The 19977-nt window shown below is 43.6% G+C and overlaps 1 protein-coding gene across 1 annotated transcript; it reads left to right on the top strand.

The window, feature by feature from the left end:
* The first annotated feature begins 661 nt into the window (after positions 1–661).
* Positions 662–19424, top strand: prdm2b (PR domain containing 2, with ZNF domain b). The gene is made up of 7 exons (XM_030091130.1): positions 662–776; positions 2438–2541; positions 5389–5541; positions 7534–7660; positions 12313–12417; positions 13182–17671; positions 19226–19424. Exons 1-7 carry the CDS (start codon positions 662–664, stop codon positions 19241–19243), a joined length of 5112 nt encoding a protein of 1703 aa, XP_029946990.1. The 3' UTR covers positions 19244–19424.
* Positions 19425–19977: the final 553 nt, after the last annotated feature.

The following is a 19977-nucleotide window of genomic DNA, read 5'->3' as shown; positions in this document are numbered from 1 at the left end:
GATGATCCTGATTTTCCCACCGATCCAGATGCAGCTTGACGGGTCAGTTCCCACTCAGATGTTTCTCAGTCAGCAGAGTTTTCTGGAGGTTCTGCTCCGTTTCTCCACCTCAGCTCAGTCTGACCATCTGCTGCCTTCCACTTCAAGTTACCATCAACCTCCTTTATCTCGATTCCTGTTTCAGGGATGAAACTAACAGTTTTTTCAGTTTGTAAAGTCATTCCTGAAACCCTCTCAGACTTCGATCCACCCTGAAGGTGATTTTTAATAGTAAATATGAGAAACGTGGCTGTGTGTTGTTATAATACTGCTGAAGGTTCCACATTATCATTACACTGATGAGTGAAATGTGTTTTAGTGTTTGCACATTGAAAAGAAAAATAATGAGAAGAATATGAAATATTTACTGTCAGGGTCAGAAAAATGTGTATTTTGGTGAGTGATTGTGGAATGTTTAGTTTCTAATCCAGAGTTTAACATGCAGATGGCCTGAGGGGAGAAACTCCTCTTCATGCTCTCCGTCTTTTTCCTTCAGGCTTTTTATCGGCAAGACACACAATTACAACCAAAAACAATCCAAACAGATTTATGAATGTCGCTTTGCTGCAGTGCCGTGTTGAACCCCTCATGCTGAGCCGTGTTTTGCGCTGCAGTGAGGGTCATGGCCATCACCGGAGGAGCTGTGGAGTCTCTGGAGGAAGTTCCAGCTCACGTGTGGAAAAGTTTACCCGACTGCCTGAACCTCGGACCGTCGGCCGTCGATGGAAACCGAATCGGTGAGCAGTCTGCGTTCTTATCACTGCACCGGAGGCCTGTGAGACCGAGCAGGATGGAAATACCAGCAGAGTCTCTACATGACCTGACCTCACTTAAAGACAAGCTGTAAAGTAAATGATCATTAACATAATTTTATAGTTTTCTGATTTTGATCATCAGTGATCAAATCTGCCAGCTTTGATCCATGAAACACAGCGACTAGAAACTGGTCAGTTTCCTCCACTGAAAGTGAACTGTGAGTCCTTCAGTATCTCCTGACTGTGATACACTGTATCCTTCAGAAATATCTCCACACGTTTGTTCTGTTCTCAAAGCTGGAAAGTATAAATCCAGAATCGGTGTTTTCTGATCCAGAGTTGTTGCTGCTCATCATCTGCATCAAACTGGTTCATGATTATTGATCCCAAAGGGTCAATTAAGGTTGTAAGCTGATTAAATATTTTATAATGCACCAAAGTGATTGTTTTGTTGGACATTTATAAATTCAGCTCAAATAAACTAAACATTTCAAGCATGTCATTGAATTTAGTGGTGCTGATGTGCTATGATTAAGAAAATGATATAAAATAAACCCTATGAATTGCTTGAATATTTTTGATAATATTGATTATATTCTTGACTTGAACTTTTCCATTACGTATGCACACAGAGGCAATTATTGTATAAAAAAAAATTAAACTTTACATACATCAATAAGAAAAAAAGCACATTAAAGACCTAAACTCAAATGTGGAGGTGTATAAAAACATTAAAATTCCTTTCAGAGGTGAAATGTTTTATTTTAATTTCAACAGTCAAAACAAACAATAATAATAATAATAATAAATATTTAAAATCTTATTGTAAACCATCTGAAATTGGACAATATTGTGAGATTTAGTATTGTTTTTTACTTATAAGTTGAAATTATGTACAAAAAAAAAACAAATAGCCGAAACGGTTCAGTTTATGTGTAATAAATCCAAAATATTTGAAAGCTTCATTGTTGGATTCAAACTGGGAGAAATTAAGAGTGCAGTTTTCACACTGAAACATTTCAGATAGAAAACACTCTCAAAGCACATTGAAGGAACACAAACCTTTAATAACCTTAAATTTTCAACTTTACAGTTTTTCTTTGCCGTGTTGCAGACAGAGCATATGTGATGACATTTTTTGCCACAACCAAAAAATTTTAAGGGAAAATTCCTGCAATCTCAGCATGAATCCAATTTTAATGTAAAATCCAGTGAAATGTCCAAACCGGCTCCTCTCGGAGCTGTTGCATTCTGGGTGTTTTTACACCAGAAGCAGCAGGCTGGACTGCCGGTGGCTCGGTGTCTCCCGGAGGAGCTGGAGGAGGATGTGGAGGAGGCCTGAGCCTTTTTTAAGAACTCCTCCAGTCCACCACCGTTCAAACACACACATACAAAGAATATCATCATCAAAGAGTGTGTTTGAGGGACCATGAGGTTAATAAGATGCTCGATTCCTCACACACTGTGAAACATAAGTGTTTCCTGTTTTCTTCATCCTTCCCATCTCTGGGATGGAATAACTTCCTGAATCTCCCAGGATCCTCTCTGCTTCTCGATCCGACTGTTTCCCTCATGTTTACTTCTGGAAGAAGCGAACACGAGAGTAAGAAGTCCATCTTCTGCGTGTGGCGCTTGTTTTCCAGGTGTGTGGGCCACAGCAGCCATTCCTAAAGGCAGGAGGTTCGGCCCCTTCGCGGGGGAGAAGAAGAAGCGGTCCCAGGTGACCAGTAACGTGTTCATGTGGGAGGTAGGTGATGAGATATTAACCAAAGGATGTTATCTAATGGAAAAAAAGAAAAGAACGATCATTTGACGAAGTGCCTTTTGAATATCAACTGTTAGAAAATTCAATATTACACAACAGGAAGCTGCCTCACCAGTTACTTAGCTTCATGATTAGAAGAGAAAGCAGCATTTAATGATCTTGAAGTGCAGGTTAGAATAAATATTCAATCAAAAATTGACCAAGGTCTTAGCGATTTTTTTTTTTTTTTTTTAATCCATTCTGTTAACAGCCCGGATCAAACTTGTTCTTCCTTTAAGTTTATATTCTAGCGGCTGAATTTTGCAGGAGCTGTAATGGTTGAGTAGTCTGCTGTCAATAAGGTATTAGAGTCGTCCAGCGCTGAGAAAACAAACTTATGGATCAGTGCTTCATCTGAAACCACAGAAACTTTCTGCACAGACTTCTTCACCGCATGAACCCAAGCGAGGCTGCTCGCCGCTCCAGAGGGGATCAAACCGGCTTATAACCGTCCGTCTTTTGCACATTTACGTCTGGAATATTTACACATATGTGGAGAGTTCACACAGTGTTTTGCTTTTTTTTGGCGCTCTGCCAGCACAGTATATTAACCCTCCAGCATTGAAATGCATGGAAACTCCACATTTCAGCCCCGAGAAATATAAACAAGACTGTAGAGATTGTACAGAGGATATAAACACCATTTAGGAGCTATCTTCACATTACAACTCGAAAATGACTAACCTCATGCAATGTTCTTCGTTTATGACCAATGTTGGTCCAGTGTCAGATCATGAGATGAAACACCAATCAAATTTGATTTGAGGCTGTAGATAGCATTCCTGCATTTTTAAAAGAATCATAAAACACAATAGATGTGTGTCAATAGAAGTCTGTGCTTCAAGCTGCCTTTGAACGATGAGGGCTCTGTGGCTTTTCTTTATGCTGAGTCATTTAACGTTCCTGACTGAGGAGTTGCAACAATGTATTCATTTTAAATGACGTCATCGTCTAATTTGACCTGGATATGCAAATGAGCAGTTATGCAAATTAGACGATGACATCATTTAGAACTTTTGTGACTGAGGAAATGGCAACAACGTGTCAGTTTTAAAGCAGCATTGTTTTTTCTTCTTCAAAACACAATAGACTACATCATTTTATTAAATTTCTAATCATTTAATGTAAATATAACTATTTCACATTATTCCCTTTAATTTAAATTATTATTACATTGTAATTTGAATAACACAACTCGCCATTCAGTTCAGTTCAACACAGTCATTTCTAGAAACTGTTACAGACAAAACCCCAACAGTTCCACATGGACAAGCATAAGTGACTGGAAAGGAAAAAACACAGGTTAGTGTAAAATAGTTAGTTATAGTTACTTGTTATTTCTTCAAAATAACTTAGTTACAATATTTTAAAAGTGAAGCAAAGTAACTTGCATTACTTTAAAACAATGTTCAAATATGTCAGAGAATTTGGATCCCCTCTTAATGGCGCTTTAAGACACATTAAAACACACAATTATTATAAAACTGAATATACGATTAATGAAATAAATGGACGCTTGACAGAAATTACAAAAAGGAAACTTTACATTAATCTAAATTACTCAATTATTGCTATGTGATAATGTGAGACAAGACATCAGTCATCTATTGACATAGATGAAAGTTTGTTCTTATATTTAAAAGCTGCCTCTGAATGACGCGGGCTCTCTGTATCTCCGTCATGTCGCCCTGCACCGCCACAGTTCCTTCTTCCTGCACACAAACTTAATGCTCCACCGCTCAGCTGGACTCTGGCAGAGGAAAAACCAGCTGGAAGTGGTGAATTATAGTAACGGAACTGCGCCTCGTAATATTGTCGGTAATGATAACGGCATTGTAATGCTGGGAAAAGTAATTAGTTAGATTACGTGTTACTAAAAATAGTAACACCGTTTATTTGAACGCCGTTACTCCCATCACTGTTTATGACTCAACAGTTTAATACAATGAATTTTTGTAAAAGGTCGTAACAGCCTGTTGTCTCATCACAGTGCCAGTTTCTACTGCTAAACAAGACTGTTCTGAAACGAAACCAGCCTGAACAGGACTGATCCACACACTCGGTCGTCTTTAACACAAATTAAGATGCATTGTGGGACTGTCATTAAGGTGTCAGTGTAGCAAGTTAATAAGTAATGCTGATGAACAGTTAAACAATTACAACATGTGCAGTGTTGAGCTGCCACTGAATAATTAGGCCTTTAACCATTAACTCACTGAAAGGCTGAGGAACTGAAGAGATGCAGTGTTTAATGTGAAATAGCCGTTTAGAAACACTATTGCATCATTGAAGAGAAAAAGTGAATTTATTCACAACTCAAAATGCATTCACACAGGTTTCAGACACTTTCAAAAAGTCTGACTGATTTTTAAAATTCTAAAAAACGGGCTGTTTGAAAACAAAAAACTAATCAGACTCAGATTTTTTTGTGTTTAATTACACAATCTAACTGTATCACAGAGTCTTGTTTACTGATTTGTTTTTGTACTTGTAATTTGTTCGCAGCTACATGTTTCATTCAACAAATGTTTGGATGTATATTTTGAACACAGCCATGCTTTATTTCAGTTTTCCATGCCAGTTTGTTTTTAAGCTGAATTCTTCCATCCACACACTCTAACCTGATTCCTCCTCACATCTACCAGCGTGCTGCTTCTCACTTCTTTTCGTTGTCTGCTGTTTCGCTTGGATTGTTCTGCCGTTTATTCTCTTAATGAAGACAGTGTGTAGTGAGATTATTGCGGTGACTGTTCATTTCTAACCTGCCGGCTGTGTGTGTGTGTCCTGCAGGTGTATTTTCCAGCGCGGGGGTGGATGTGCGTTGATGCCACGGACCCCATGAAGGGGAACTGGCTGCGATACGTGAACTGGGCAGGTTCCAGTCAGGAGCAGAACCTGTTTCCACTGGAGATCAACAGAGCCATCTACTACATAGTGTTGAAGGTGAGCTGAGCACACAGTCAGCTGGAGATGCACGTTATCTATCGTCTCACCACAGTTCAGTCTTCTGGGTTTATTCAAAGACTGAACATATAAATAAAGGTTTCTCATACAACACTTACATCAGTGTTTCACTCATGTAATGCGGATCTTTAAGCTTAAGTCTGAGTAAAGTCATCTACTTAAGAGACACTTTTATAGAACTTAATAGCCCAAAGCAATCATCCCCATGTTGTCCTCCTGCTGATCACTTATTAGTGACCAGTTAACCTGGACTTAAACCACGGACGGTTTCACTGTGAGGCAGAAGTGTTGATCACTATTCAGCACTGTGCAACTTTGATTATTCAACTTTTATTACAGCATTTTAATTGAACCTACTTTACTGATATTATCGTTACTACTTTTTACAGCAATGTATCCCAAAAATATTATAAATGCAAAATTACGAACATGCTAGTTTGTGATGAATTGTGGGTAAAGTTCTGTTTAAATGACAGTGTTTTAAGTGAAGACGGAAAGCGTTTGTTGCATTCTGATGCTTAAACAAATAGGAGTGCCCACAAGTGCCCCAATGTGAAAACAAACATTTTCAAAAATGCTGGACTGGAAATGCCAATACGAATAGTTTTCTTTTGGAACATTTTCATTTAAACAGGGCTGACGTCTGTTATTGCAGAAGCTTTGTCAGATCGCTCCAAGAATATCAAACCTGACAGGAAGCTGACACAAAATGCTTTGTATTGATGTGAATCTTGAGTCTTGAGAGTAAAACATCAGGTCGAAAGCAAATCTCACTTGATGACTGCAACACTTTTTCTTACCTGGCGCAGGGCAGAAGTCAGAAACTCAAAAACAGAATCAATGAGCAACTGAGTCAACAGACAGCTGCTGGAAACACGAGACGGAAAACAACAAAGATGAGAAAGAGGAAGTCAATATCTCAAAGTACAATGACTTGAACATCTCTGGCTGAAGACCTAAAGTAGCCTTTATTCATCCCTTAGTAAAATCCAGGACAGTGATATAAGTAATCAAAATAACTGTAATAATTAAGTAATTACTATATTTCTTGTATTTGAACCTGTCATTTACAGGTGACATATTTTTGGACCTCACATGCACAGGTAGAACATGGAAAACCACAATACCACTGCTGGATTCTTAGTTTTTATTGAAACATTTTTGGATTTTATATCACATGAACATAAAAGCAGACACTTATATTCATCATCTCAATTAAAAATCGGTGGAGCAAACATTAGATGTTAACATGAGCAATGAAAGTTGGACCAGTGTTTTAAATTTTGAGTGGCAGAAAGGCATCAAATAATAACTTATTCTGATCATTTTTCTGTCCACTTTGTCCATCTTGAACATAAACCTCTTCCCTAGGATCTCACGATTCTTTGATAATTTCACTCCAGTGATCCACTCAAGGCTCGTTGGTATGAGTTTATGAGTAATTGCTGTTTTTACTGCTATTGTTAATATTTTCAGGAAGTCTCTGTCATTTCCCGTTGTTCCCTCTGGTTCCCACTGAAGAATAGTCATTTAAATATTGGAGAACATGTTTCACAGTCTTCCAGCTGTTTTTCCCCCAAAATATGACTGCAGAATGAATGGCTCACTGTAGTGAAATACTTTTTAATTTTTAGGGTTAGGATTAGGGTTTCTTCTCCTCTTCCCTTTATAACCCCTTAATAGAGTGTTGAGACTGGTGATTCTGGGCTCCTGCCTGTGGAAACATTAGTTTTCCTCAGTGAAAACAAGCCAACAGACAGGCAGAAGCAGTAAAAGTCAGTGAAGCGGACCTGCGGTGTGGTTCTGGCAGTGTGTGTGACTCTTCCCCTGCTTGTGCAGATAAAGAGCAGCCCAGTGTGAACCCTCCTCAGCCTTTGTACCAGATTAGATGCACGGTAGCCCAAATATCGCGGCTGTCTGCGGGCACGCCGCGCGGTGATTGGCGGCCGGCCTCATCTCTCATTGCTGCAGCCTATCGGGCCGGGAGAGGAGCTGCTGGTGTGGTACACGGTGGAAGACAACCCCGAGATAACAGCTGCACTGGAGGAAGAAAGAGCCAGCAGCCTGAGCAGGAGGAACTCAGCCCGGGCCAAGCGAGGTAAGGCCGCCGCGCTCTTCACGCTCCCCGTCCCCGCTCCGTTCCCCCGCCGCCTCCCCCGGGGTCCGCGCAGCGGGGTCTCCCCCCCTCCCCTACCCACCCCCCCGGAGCCCCGGCCGGGAATCGGTTCTCCTCCGGCGGCTCGGTCGAAGTTGTAGAGAGCCGAGCTAGCTTAGCATCGCGGAGGCTAACGACTGCGATGTGCGGGGCTTTTCTCTACTTTCCTGCCCGACACTAAAGTCGTCCGCGCCGACACGGTTGGCTCCAGATACCGATAAAATAAGCGTCCGGTTGAGGCGGGGGGCCGCGTTAAGGTGTTACTCGGGTATTTGAGCCACTTTGTGGCCGCTTTTCCTCCTCTGGGTCCCGGCGGTGTCGAGGATGTGACCTTCCCTGAGTTCCATCCATCGGCGAGCCCGTCGACCTGATGATGGGCCTAGCAGCTCGGCTAGCCCGCTGCCTTCCCCTCCCGCGGGGTCATCACCGCTCAGTTACGGGGTAACGAGCGGAATTGTGGAGGTCTTGAGCACGGGACGGGGTGTAAATCCCTCCCGGGCCGGGTTTGGGTGCAGAATAACGACTTGATCGAGTTGTCAGACTTGGTGTTGCGGGCTAGCATGAATGCTAAAGCGGCTAGGTCTGAAGGCACGGTGTTCAGGGGCGAACTGTGGAGGAAAATATCAACTAAAAACACCGAAAAACACTCAATAAACGGCTAATACAGTGGTAACAGCCCCGTCTGGGGTTCTAATCTGCTCCCTTTAGAGTCATTTGACGTGACTTATTCCAGAACCAAAAGAGACTCAAATGATTTGATGAAAAATGATTCCACTTTTCTCACTTAATGTCGTATAAATAAAACATTCATCTATTGAAGCAGTTGGATTCCTATTATCTGAGCCCCTTATTTAATGAGAATAAGCCTGAAATCCCTCACATTTACCATTTGTGTCTACCTGAACTTTGAACCTAACATTTCTATAACCAGAGAGGAAATGATCATGACAGTACAGCCACTGTTTGAGTTAAAATTATATTGAACATCAACCAGACATATTAGAGAAACTCCCAACAAATCAGCAGCAATTCAGGCATGAGCCACAAAGGAGACAGAAATCTCGCTTTTAACAGGAAGAACCCTCCAATTGAAAGGTGGTCGCCCATCTGCCCCGACTGGTTATAGCCAGAGAAAGAAACCACCAACTGGCTGCAGGGCGGCAAGTTTCTGCTCTTATTGTTCGCAGATACTTGCAGGACGAAGGACAGGAACAAGAGGAGACGCTTGTTTGATGACTTGGTAGTGCTGCTTTTGCAGTACACAGTTATAACAGTGCTCCGCTGTCCACTTTTGGTCATATTCAGACCATAGTTATGGTAAGAGAAACGTAAAAGGCTTTAGTTTACATGCATGCAGAAAATATTACAGCGTAAACAAACTTTACAGTCTTATTTTTAACAGCTGCATTAGCTTTTTGGTTTCCGTTTCACTTGCGACTCTCAATAAAGCAAACTAATAAAAGATGACTCAAACTTCCTCCCATAGTGTGGTAATATTGGCAACAGAAAACATAAATGTACAAATGAGACAACATGACGCAGCTTCGATGGCTTTGGAATAAAAATTCTGAAATGTTAAACTTAAAGCCAAGCTGAATTGATTTATATTGCAGGTTTGTTGCTGTCGAATTCTAAGCTGCTTTCTACGAAGTCGGCATTCTGTTGAGATCCATAGTGAATTCTTAGAGCGCCCTCTCTCGAATCACAAGACAAAACATTTAAACAACATGCATATGTGCATTTGCCGCATGTTTGATAAAAGTCGCATTTCCCTGTTCAGATGGTATAGAACATTTATTACTATAAATTAAGGCCCAAACAAGCTTGTGGTTCCAGGTGCCAGATTTAAAAGAAAAATAAAATGACAGGTATTCGTGATTTAACTTCCTGAAGCCTTTAAGCCGTCAACAGAGTTCAGTGGAAGCAGACCTTGCGAGCTCATTGCTGTGATGATGATTGTTATCTCCTCAGACGGGACGGCATCGCGGCGTCTCTGGGTGAAATTGACTGTAGTTAGCCATTGTTCATTTCAGGTTAATATGAAAGCGCTTGAGTTTGGTTGTGCATTGCTCCAGCGCAGTACAGCCAGTCCCTTGCACGTGAGTAAAACCCTGTTCTCTGCGAGTGAGGGGGCCTTATGTTTGACCAACTAGTCACACATCAGTAGTTACAAGTGCTCAAACAGCCAGTAATGACAAATTGCATTGTAGACTTCGAGAGATTTGATGTGGGATATCCTTCATGCTGCAACTGGGATTCAAACCCGGGAGATCCGCTCTCAAGGTTAAAACCTAACGTGCCACCAGGGGCACATTGTCAAATGAATGCATGAAGGGCAAAAGAGGAGAGCAGAAGAGAGTCACTGATCTGAGCTGTTTGAGCTCTGTTGAGCTACATTGTTCTCCACAGAGATACTACAGCTCCACAACAGGCCTGTGTCCATAGATAATATACTATTTATATTCCTGCAGATGTCACAAAGTAGCTCCTAACTTATTATTTACATTGTTGCATGTTTGAATACAGACTGAGCAGTTCAGGCTCGTTTCTTTTTTCTTTAAACTGGTTCTCTGTGTCACCACTACACAAGCAAGCAGCACTTTGCAAGTCATCTTTCTGTACTGCGGTGTGCTTGCGTTTGGCAGGCCTTTATTGTACTGCAGAGTCAGCCTTCCTGGAGTTAGCAAACTAGCCTCAGCCTCGAAGGATTATCAAACATCATCATTACCTAACCAATGTTGGTCAGAGGTGGTGTCCTTGTGTCGTGGCTGCAGGATTGAAAAACACTGCAACAAGTTAAGTGCTCCTGAATGCTTAGTAAGGGTTCGTTTCACACAGGTTTTGGCGCAGTAGATGCAGCAGCGCGTCTGTGGCCACGCAGGTCAGATGACTGACCTGCAGCATGTGTTCCTCTGCTATGAATTAGGCTTTGTAGGCTGGGTCATGTGACCTTGTTGACACACTGCAGTGACAAGGAGGTGAGGGGAATCCTCTGGACTTGGGCCAGGCTCAGAAATTTAAAATGGTTTTATCTTTGGTGTTGTCTGAGACTCATTTAATAATCACATGAGCAGAATCTGCTGATATGACACGAATTACAGGTTTATAATGTGATCTCTTGATTACCAAGGATGGCAAGTTATGTCGGATTGAGTGTTTATTTTTTAATGTGTTTTTTTTTTTTTTTTTTGTGCAGTCAGGACATTGATCAGTGATTTTCTGAACTTGGACACAGCGACCGTAATGGGTTGTTGGGATGATATAAATCTGCTTTGTTTACTGAAGCTTTCATTCTCGTCTGTCCAATCAAGTACAGTATTGTCTGAGTTGTGTTTGCGCGGCTTCACTATGACGGCTGTTGAGCTGAGTGAAGTGGCTCCTGAAAGAGTTAAGGAGGATCCAGTCATTCATATTGGCCAATTAAACCCTCTCATGCCTGAACTCTTGTTCAGGCTACCTCAGTTTATTTACATTTTATGGCTTTGTGTGCATGAGTGAGAGTTTCCGCTCCTCTTTGAAAGACAACTTCAGCTTTTGTGATCTGGCAGTTCTTTTTTGTGTGCCATGAGAAATACATATGCGAAATGTTACTCTGACTGTTACTTTCTTCCTCACCTCAGCTTCTTACCCTGTCGGAGATGAGATTCATGCTTCTTTTTCTGTGTTGTTCTGATTCAGGTGTCAGTTATTTGGTGGGAGGAGCGTGGCCTTGCTTTACTTCCTGTGCTACTGTTTTAACGATCCTTTGCTTCCAGAGAAGTCAGTGAGGCAGGAAGCCAATCTATATGTAAATACACAAATCAACTGCTAGTTGTTAGTATTTATTAGTTTTGATGCGTCATGACTAAAACCAACACGGCGAGTACTTTTGCCCTGATAATACCTCAGCATGACAGAGAGCTTTCAGATATTGCATGATCGGGTTGTGTGATTTTTAGGGTCCTTACTTGAGACATTTCACATTGCGTTATGATGTGCTGAGACCATTTGCTACCCTGTAGCCAGAGGGAAGGCTTGATGGTCTCTTTGTGGGGACTGCATTGCTGTAAATGTGTTTAATGGTCATCTGACCCGTCTGCCCTCCGGAGGTCAGATGGTGTCAGACTCTAGTGTGCAGGTCACTTCGTCGATGTCGATCTTTCTCAAAACGTCTTTTATACAATGCGCAGGAAGTGAAACACAAAGTTCGATTGAAATTTTGCATTAAGTTTCTTGTGATTTGTGGCCCAGTGTGAAATTCGTTAAATTCTGTAAATGTCACAGACCCACTTGAGTGGCGATGTGAGCATGAAACAGGAGAGAGTTTAACTGAAATCATCAGGTACAAACATTTATCTGCCATAATTCAATTAACATATTGAAGTTCTCATTTGTGTTTGACTGAGGAAAAGTAAGCAGGCTATTGTGATTCACTTCTCACTGGATTGGCACAATTCAATTAATAACAAAACAATTGATTTTATTCAATGAGGAAACATGAAGCAAAAAAGAAAAAAACTGATCCTGGCCCATAATTACATAAACTCTTTCGTGTGTGTGTGTTGTGTGTGTGTGTGTGTCTCTGTGTGTGTGTATGTGTGTGTGTGTACTTGCAGCCAGACGAAAGCTGCTGGAGAAAGCCAGACAGGCTGGTTTGGGTGGATTCAAGAAAACAAGTGGAACCAAACCTACTGTCAAGGAGATGTGGGATGGCGAAGCAGGTACGTTTACATAGCATGAAAAGCTCTTATATTACACCTAAAAAGCAAGCCTCAAATTGTAATTGCTTTCCAATACCTGGGGCAGGTGTTTTATTCAGCAGGGTTTTCATAGTTTTCACACAAAAACATGACAAATACAGTCAGTTTAATCCAATTTGAGTTTGACTTGTATGAAAAGAAAAGTCAGGCTGTCAAATGACATTTTTCATAAAATATTTATTCCACGTACTCAACAGTACAAAAGACAGACAACCTTCAAAATGGCTGAAGGTGACTCCAGTAATGTCTTTATGTGGAATTGTCTTTCTGTTGTTGAACATGAACCCCTCTTGTGACAGTCCGTCTAGACACGTTTCTAAACGTAATCAGGATTCAATCAGGATTTGGCTTTAATTCTTTGCCAGTATGTTCAGTTGCATCTCCCTGAATTAGAATCTACATTTTGGCATTTAGAAGAATCTTTATTTCAAAGTGACCTACATCAGGGAACAGGGGGAACACAAGCACACCAAACACAAGACTCATTAAACATGGACTGATTGACATGTTTGAATATTGTTTGTTTTGCTCTTCATGAATGCAAAAAGTGTAGAAACTTAAAATCAGGTCAGATATCCTCCTGTTTGTTCTAATCTGAAGCCATTATTACCACAGTACAGTTTTTAAAGATTGAAATGTTTCAGCTTGTGTGTAATGACTGTGAACTGATTGAGAAAATAACATTTCACATTTCACTTGGATTAAACTTTGTCACATGTTTCCAGGTGTGAAGGAGGAGGAGGAGGAGGGGCCGTCTTCCTTGGGGGCCTCGCAGGAAGCCTATCCGCTTGAGAGCTCCGACTGTAAAGATGTGCGGGACATGTCGGCAGCGTTGATGGACACGGGAAATGGAGAAGAGGAAGAGGAGGATGACGGTATCGATACGGATGATCCCCACGAAGTTCAAGAGCACACTGCTCCGCATCCACTCGTAGCTGATTCCATGCAAAACAAGCAGTCGAGCCCGTCTCTGACACATGGCGACGAAAGCCATAAGGACTTGCAGGTAAAGTCTGAGTGTTCCTCACTCGCAGGACAAGAACCAGACGGTGATCCTGACCTTGATTACGACCCCGACGGTGACTTTGATGGTGATTCACAGGGAAAGTCATATCCCTGTCAGCACTGTGAGCGCCACTTCTCCACCAGACAGGGTCTGGAACGTCATATACACATCCACGCCATCAGCAACCAGCAAGCACAACTGTTCAAGTGCCGCTACTGCAATAAATCCTTTGGCTCACAGGTGGGACGGCGGCGGCACGAGAGAAGGCATGAAAGTGGGTTTAAGAAAAGGCCCGGCTCCCTGGGTGGAGCCGCCAGCCTCCACAACCCCGCAGTGCAGCCTGATTCAAGTCCTGACTGCACCAGCCCAACCAGTCACTATATAGCCATAGGGTCCCAGTTTACAGGAGGACCTCTGCAGAACTCCGACATGCAGAGAAAGGAGTTAGGGTCTCATGCTGACCGTCCTTTTATATTGGATGAAAATGGGGAGTCGAAGGAGCTCCATCCATGCAAGTACTGTAACAAAGCGTTTGGGACACACACCAACATGCGCAGGCACCAGCGCAGGATTCATGAGCGCCACCTGTTGCCAAAAGGAGTGCGCAGGAAAGGCATGCTGCTGCAGGAGGCGTCGGCGCAGCAGCCCGGTGAGTCTCCCAGCACCAGCCCGCCGCCCGTCTACATGCCCAGCGCCGACACGGAAGACGAAGCCGACAGGGATGACTACGCCATCGACATATCCAAAAACATCTCTGAGAACCTGAGCTTCTACATTGATGGCAAGATTGTGTCCACGAGCACAGTGAGCGGCTGTGAGGTGATCGAGGTCGATTCCAGGTCCGCGGCTCTCTTTAATCTGGAAACTGTAATAATCAGCCCAAATCAGAGCGGCCAAGCACTGAAGGTGGAGGCTCGAACCAGTGCCGCGAAGCAAATTTCCAATGTTGGACAGCCTGCAGCCAAAAGGAGAACATCCACGCCCCCGCTTGTTCCCAGCCTTAAAATGGAGACAGAAACAACACCGTCATCTTCATCATCCTCTTCGTCCTCCTCGTCTAACCTGTTAGTGGGAGGACTCTTCCAGCAGCCCGCAGATTCATCAGCATTTCAACGAGAGAAGACTGTTTACCTTTCGCCCAAGCTGAAGCAGCTCCTGCAGACGCAAGACATGCAGAAGTCCACCATCACCCTGATAACAGAAAGCCATAGACTGGCCTCCCCGCTGTCGGTCACATCGCTGCCAGGGGTCTCGGGAAAGTTCAAAAGAAGAACTGGCTCTCCCCCGTCGTCGCCACAACTCAGCCCAGTATGTAAAATGGAGAGTTGTAAAGCCGAGGGGGCGAGCTCGTACAGCCCCAAGGTGCCAAAGCTTGAAAACCTCAGCATGTCACCTGCTGAGAGCCTGCTGGACAAAGAAGAAGAGGAGTCGCTGAGCACTTCCGCAAATTCATCGCATGGCCAGGCTTCCTCGAGTAGTGGGGGAAATGCCTGTAATCAGCAGCCCTTGGATCTGTCAAACTCCGTCAGCCGGAGAAGTGACAGCTCCAACAAGGTGCTCGGGGATTCAGCGCTTGATTTAAGCTTTCATCGGAAGACCACAGTTGAGCCTGAATTAAAGGGAAATCCATCGCCGCAGCCGCTAATTAAAAAGAGGAAGCCCAACACCAGCATGCTGGAAAAGGTGTTAATGAATGAGTATGTGGGGCTGAGTTTGCCAGGAGAGGAGGGACCTTCCACTTTAGCAAACCTAAGCTGTTTCCATTCTCGTTCTCCAAATGTCACGTCAGAGTCTGCTCACCCGTCTCCACCCTCTCTGACCCCGGTCACCATGAATCCCTCCTCGCCGGGGACCTGCAGTGTGACGTCCCCAACGCCACCTCCGCCTGTGCTACCTACTATACCATCTCCACCCACCATGCCCAGCTCTCCTCTTTCTCAGCCCTCGGACTCACCAGCACTGAGACCCCTTCCCGTCCTTTCACCCAAAGTGTCTCCAAGATCTGTCGAACACAAGATCCCGTCAGACTCTGAGGATAATTTCTCAGCCGAAGAAAACAAAGATGAGGATATTCCAGAGGGAATTGATTCCCCGAGTCCTTCACTGAAAGATCCTGATTATCATTCTCCAACACCAAGCCCCCCCTCATCTGTCCCAGTAGATGTGCCCACTACAGAAGATGCTCTGACTACAACTTGCAACAGTTTGCTTAATGGCAAACAGATCAAAGATGATGTCTCGGTTACAGATATGTCTCTGAAGTCCGACTTTGCTGCTCTTTCATCCCAACCAGAATCTTCATCGCCCCCTCCTGCGTCATGTGATTTATCTCTATCGCTCGCTTCACAGCCTTTCCTTCATGTTAAAGTGAAGAAAGAACCTCAGCACTGTGAAGACACATTGTCAGTTATGAATCATGTACCTCAGGATGGTGTGGACCCCTCACCTCAGCTCGATACCCCCGAAAAACCATCTCATAAATCCTCGGAGGCAGAAGAAGGCGACTCCACGTACAGCAAGACGTTTGTGTGCAACGTGTGCGACGAGCCGTTCCGCTCCATCAAAGAGCTCAGCGTTCACATCACGGTTCACGCCGCAGATTGGCCCTTCAAGTGTGAATTCTGTGTCCAGCTGTTCGGCAATGCACCGGCTCTGCTGACCCACCGGACGACGCTCCACGAAGTGGGTCAGATCTTTGTGTGTTCTGTTTGTTCCAAAGAGTTTGCCTTTCTCTGTAATCTCGAGCAGCACCAAAAGGATCTGCATCCGAATGAGACGTGTTCGCATACTACTGTAGAGAGCGGCAAGCTCAGGCCACAGAATTACACAGATCCATCCAGAGCCAAAGAGGAGGGTGTTCCCTCGACACCAGCGCCGGAGACGGCTGAAGAGCTTACTGCACCCACTGAGTCCCTCGTGAAAAAAGAGGAGCCTAATGTAAATGGAAATCATGCAGATGACGTAGGCGAGGACCCCAATGAGGAGCTTTACACTACAATAAAGATCATGGCTTCAGAAGGAGGGAAGCCCAAAGGCCCAGACGTCCGCCTTGGCATTAATCAACACTACCCCAGTTACAAACCGCCTCCGTTTCCGTATCATAGCCGTTCCCATGCTGGCTCTGTGGCCTCGGCGACAAACTTCACCACACACAACATACCACAAACTTTCAGCACTGCCATCCGCTGCACCAAGTGCGGCAACAGCTTTGACAACATGCCTGAACTGCACCAGCACATATTGGCCTGTGCCAGTGCCAGCGACAAGAAGCGTTACACTCCCAAGAAAAACCCCATTCCCCTCAAGCAAATAGTCAAGAGTCCGAATGGAGTGGTGTCGCCCACAGCGGCGGCGGCAGCTGGACAGAGTGCTTTCCGTAGAATGGGTCAGCCAAAGAGACTCAACTTCAACCAGGACCCCGGTAAAACAAAAATGAGTGCTCTCAGTAAGAAGAAGAACCAGCTGGTCCAGAAGGCTATTTCACAGAAAAACAAAGCAACCAATTCTGTCAGAAAGGCCACTGTCAAAGTTGAAGAGGCGGTGCCCTCTAACGTCTGCCCTCACTGCAGCCGCGAGTTTACTTACAACGCTAGTCTGAATAAACATATGCTTGTCAGCTGTCCCATGAAGCCCGTCGTCAAGAAGGGCAAAAAGGGTCAAACAGAGGAGAAGAAAGAGGGCTCAGATAAAAACATGAGTCTGAGGAAGAAGGCTTCAGATGGAGAAATGCAGGCAGAGTCAGAGACTAAACCTCTGGGGAAAACCAGAGCTCGCAGTTCTGGAGCAGCAGACTCTGAATCCGTACCGGCCGGCAAAGGCAAAACCACAGCAGGTCGCCTGAAGAGGCCCGCGTCCTTCCCAGCATCGGCCTCTGCTCGCAAAAAAGCCAAGAAGGGCCAAGTTCAGTCTCTACCTCCCACCCCGTCGGCCCAGGACACTCCCAGCGACGCTGCCCCGCGGCCAGCCATGAGGATGCAGCGGATGGGGAAAGAGGCGGTACCCAAGAGATTAGCAGAGGCCAAATCACCACCACCACCACCTCCTCCTCCTCCACCACCACAGCAACAGAAGAGAGAGGAGCGGTTCTCCCTTCGGACAAGGGAGCGAGTGGGTGGTCCGGTCACCAGGAGTTTACAGATGGCCAGCACGGTGTCTCCTGCTGAGGTGAAGACTGAGGAACCACCTGTTCAAGTGTCAAAAGACATCAAGGTGAGTGTTTTCTTGCCTTTCTGTCCTGCTGTCTTTGTGGTGTATCTGTCAATGAGCCTTTTTGTAGGTTGTTTGTTTCCACTTTGAATTTGGCAACTCGCGTGTCCAGTCCTGGCCCTCGAGGGCCGCCGTCCTGCACGTTTTAGACGTTTCCCCACTTCCGCACCTCAGTATGATCACAGTGCCATCATTAGGCCTGTAAAAAAGACCAGTGAGCTTTTCGTGGCAATCGGTTGCCTTTCACCTGTGAAAGACCTAAAGCATGCAGGATGCCGGCCCTCCAGGACCAGGAGTGGACACGCTGTTTTAAAGTGTACAAGATAAAACCTCAGATTCACTGTAACACTGTCTTTCAATGTCCCAACACTGAATTTAAATAACTTGAAATGGGAAGTTTTTAAAAGGATAAAAAAAAAAAAAAAATCATCACCAAGAACTGTCAATATTGATAATTAAGCCCTCTAAAACTTTAACTCTGCTGCAGGCTCAGGTACGTAAACAACTGTCTTGATGACACAGGAAGCAGGACCCATAAAATCCAACATGATTATTAAACAGTGCTGCTCTAGAAGAGGTATCAGTGAGGACATTGCAAGTTGTCCTTGGCTATAAATCACATCAAAGCTGCATGGTATTGATTTATGATACAGACTCGGCTTCACGAACTGGATTTGCACATCGTCACAGTAACAGAAATGCCAGTTTTGGCTTTAGTAAGGATAACATGTTTCACTTCTGCATTTCAAAATGAGCCCCTATGTTTTTACCAAACTGCCTCCGACCGTTTATTTGGATTTCTCTAAAAGCTTCTCATGATACCAAAACAACTCTCCAAATGTCCTTTCAGCAAATGTTGATATGACAACAATTAACACGTGTGTGAAAATGTCCATGTCCTGTAAATATGGTGGACAGTTGAACTGAAAACCCAAAGTCCGACACTGGGATTACATTCTTTGTCTCTTCAGATGATGCACACAGACTTGGTAATAGTGGAGTTATTTTGGATTTATTTGAAGACATGCGTTAATCTTCAGTATTGAGGATAATGACATGATGTGTAAAACCGCTGCTCATTCCAGCACTAAGTTATGCTGCCTTCGCCTGGATCCTGGTTTTTGTTTTGTTGGTTTGTTTTCAGGACGTGCATCTGCATTTCCCACAAGCAGCGGTCTTTGTTTTTTGCGGTACTTTTCAATGTGACCCCAATCAGAATATAATTCATCCACAGAAGTGACTTTTTTCTTCACATGCCACATGCTTCATGTCTTTGTCTGTTTTTAGTGTTTTTGTGTGGACGCTCACACTTCTGAATTCACTTTTTGTGTGATTGGAAACCTTTTCATCTGTCGAAACATTTCACAAAACACTGGTTCAGTTACAAGTTCTCAAAGTTTCTAGAGCCAGAAGCCAAATATGACATTAGACTGGTATAATCCCATTAAAAAAAAAAAAAAAAGTTGTTTCTCCTCACTACATTTCTTTTACATATATCTGTGATCGCTTCGGTGATGGAGTTCAGTCATTAGTTTTCTTTTGTGTGGTGTGTTTCAGGAGGTGGTGACGAAGTGAGCTCTTCCTGGGAATACGGTTTTCACCCGGCAGGAAACGCACTGGACTCATTAAAAAGAAAACTGAGGATGAGCCTTGTGCTGGTTTTTATTCGCTCAACACGAGTCAAGTCTGCTTTTTCTCTGCTGCCTTTGCTGGATTTAAGGAGGGAACTCTCTTTATCTTCCATCGATCTCAAAAACTGAACTGAGCCTGGAGTTTGTTTTTTTTTTCTTTTTTCTTTTTGTTTCAGCCAGCCGTGCAAAAAAAGAAAAGGAATCTGTAAATGACAATGAGTTAATATATTACAACACGTGTCATTACTTGACCCAAAACAGTAAGACTAGGGCTCTGTTATTCTGGACAGCTGATATATTGCAAAGGGCAATCACGTATCAGTTAGGGGTTCGGGAAATCTCGTTAACGGCTTCTGTTCCTTTGGGGTTTTTTTTTTTTTTTTTTTTTTTTTGTTTCTCCCCATTTGGTTGTTTAGATTTCATGAGTCTCTTAATGCATGTGCTGAATAGAGTAAAAACTAGATTGTCCGTTCCCGTGTGTCTCCCAATGGGCGCCCACTTCAGTTTTTACATAATTTGCAAAATATGTATGTTTGAGTTCAATCTTGTTTTTTTTTGTTTTGTTTTTTTTTTTGTAGCCATTGTATTGTAGAATATATCTTATTGGCATATTTTTGTTTGGGAAACAAAAATGAGAATAGCAGTAGGTTACTGCTACAAATTGGTCCTCAGGAACAC

Source organism: Salarias fasciatus, chromosome 5, assembly GCF_902148845.1.
Source record: "Salarias fasciatus chromosome 5, fSalaFa1.1, whole genome shotgun sequence".
Classification (NCBI taxonomy): Eukaryota; Metazoa; Chordata; class Actinopteri; order Blenniiformes; family Blenniidae; genus Salarias; species Salarias fasciatus.
Note: the sequence above shows the minus strand (reverse complement) of the source record. Positions and strands in the feature narration are given on the sequence as shown.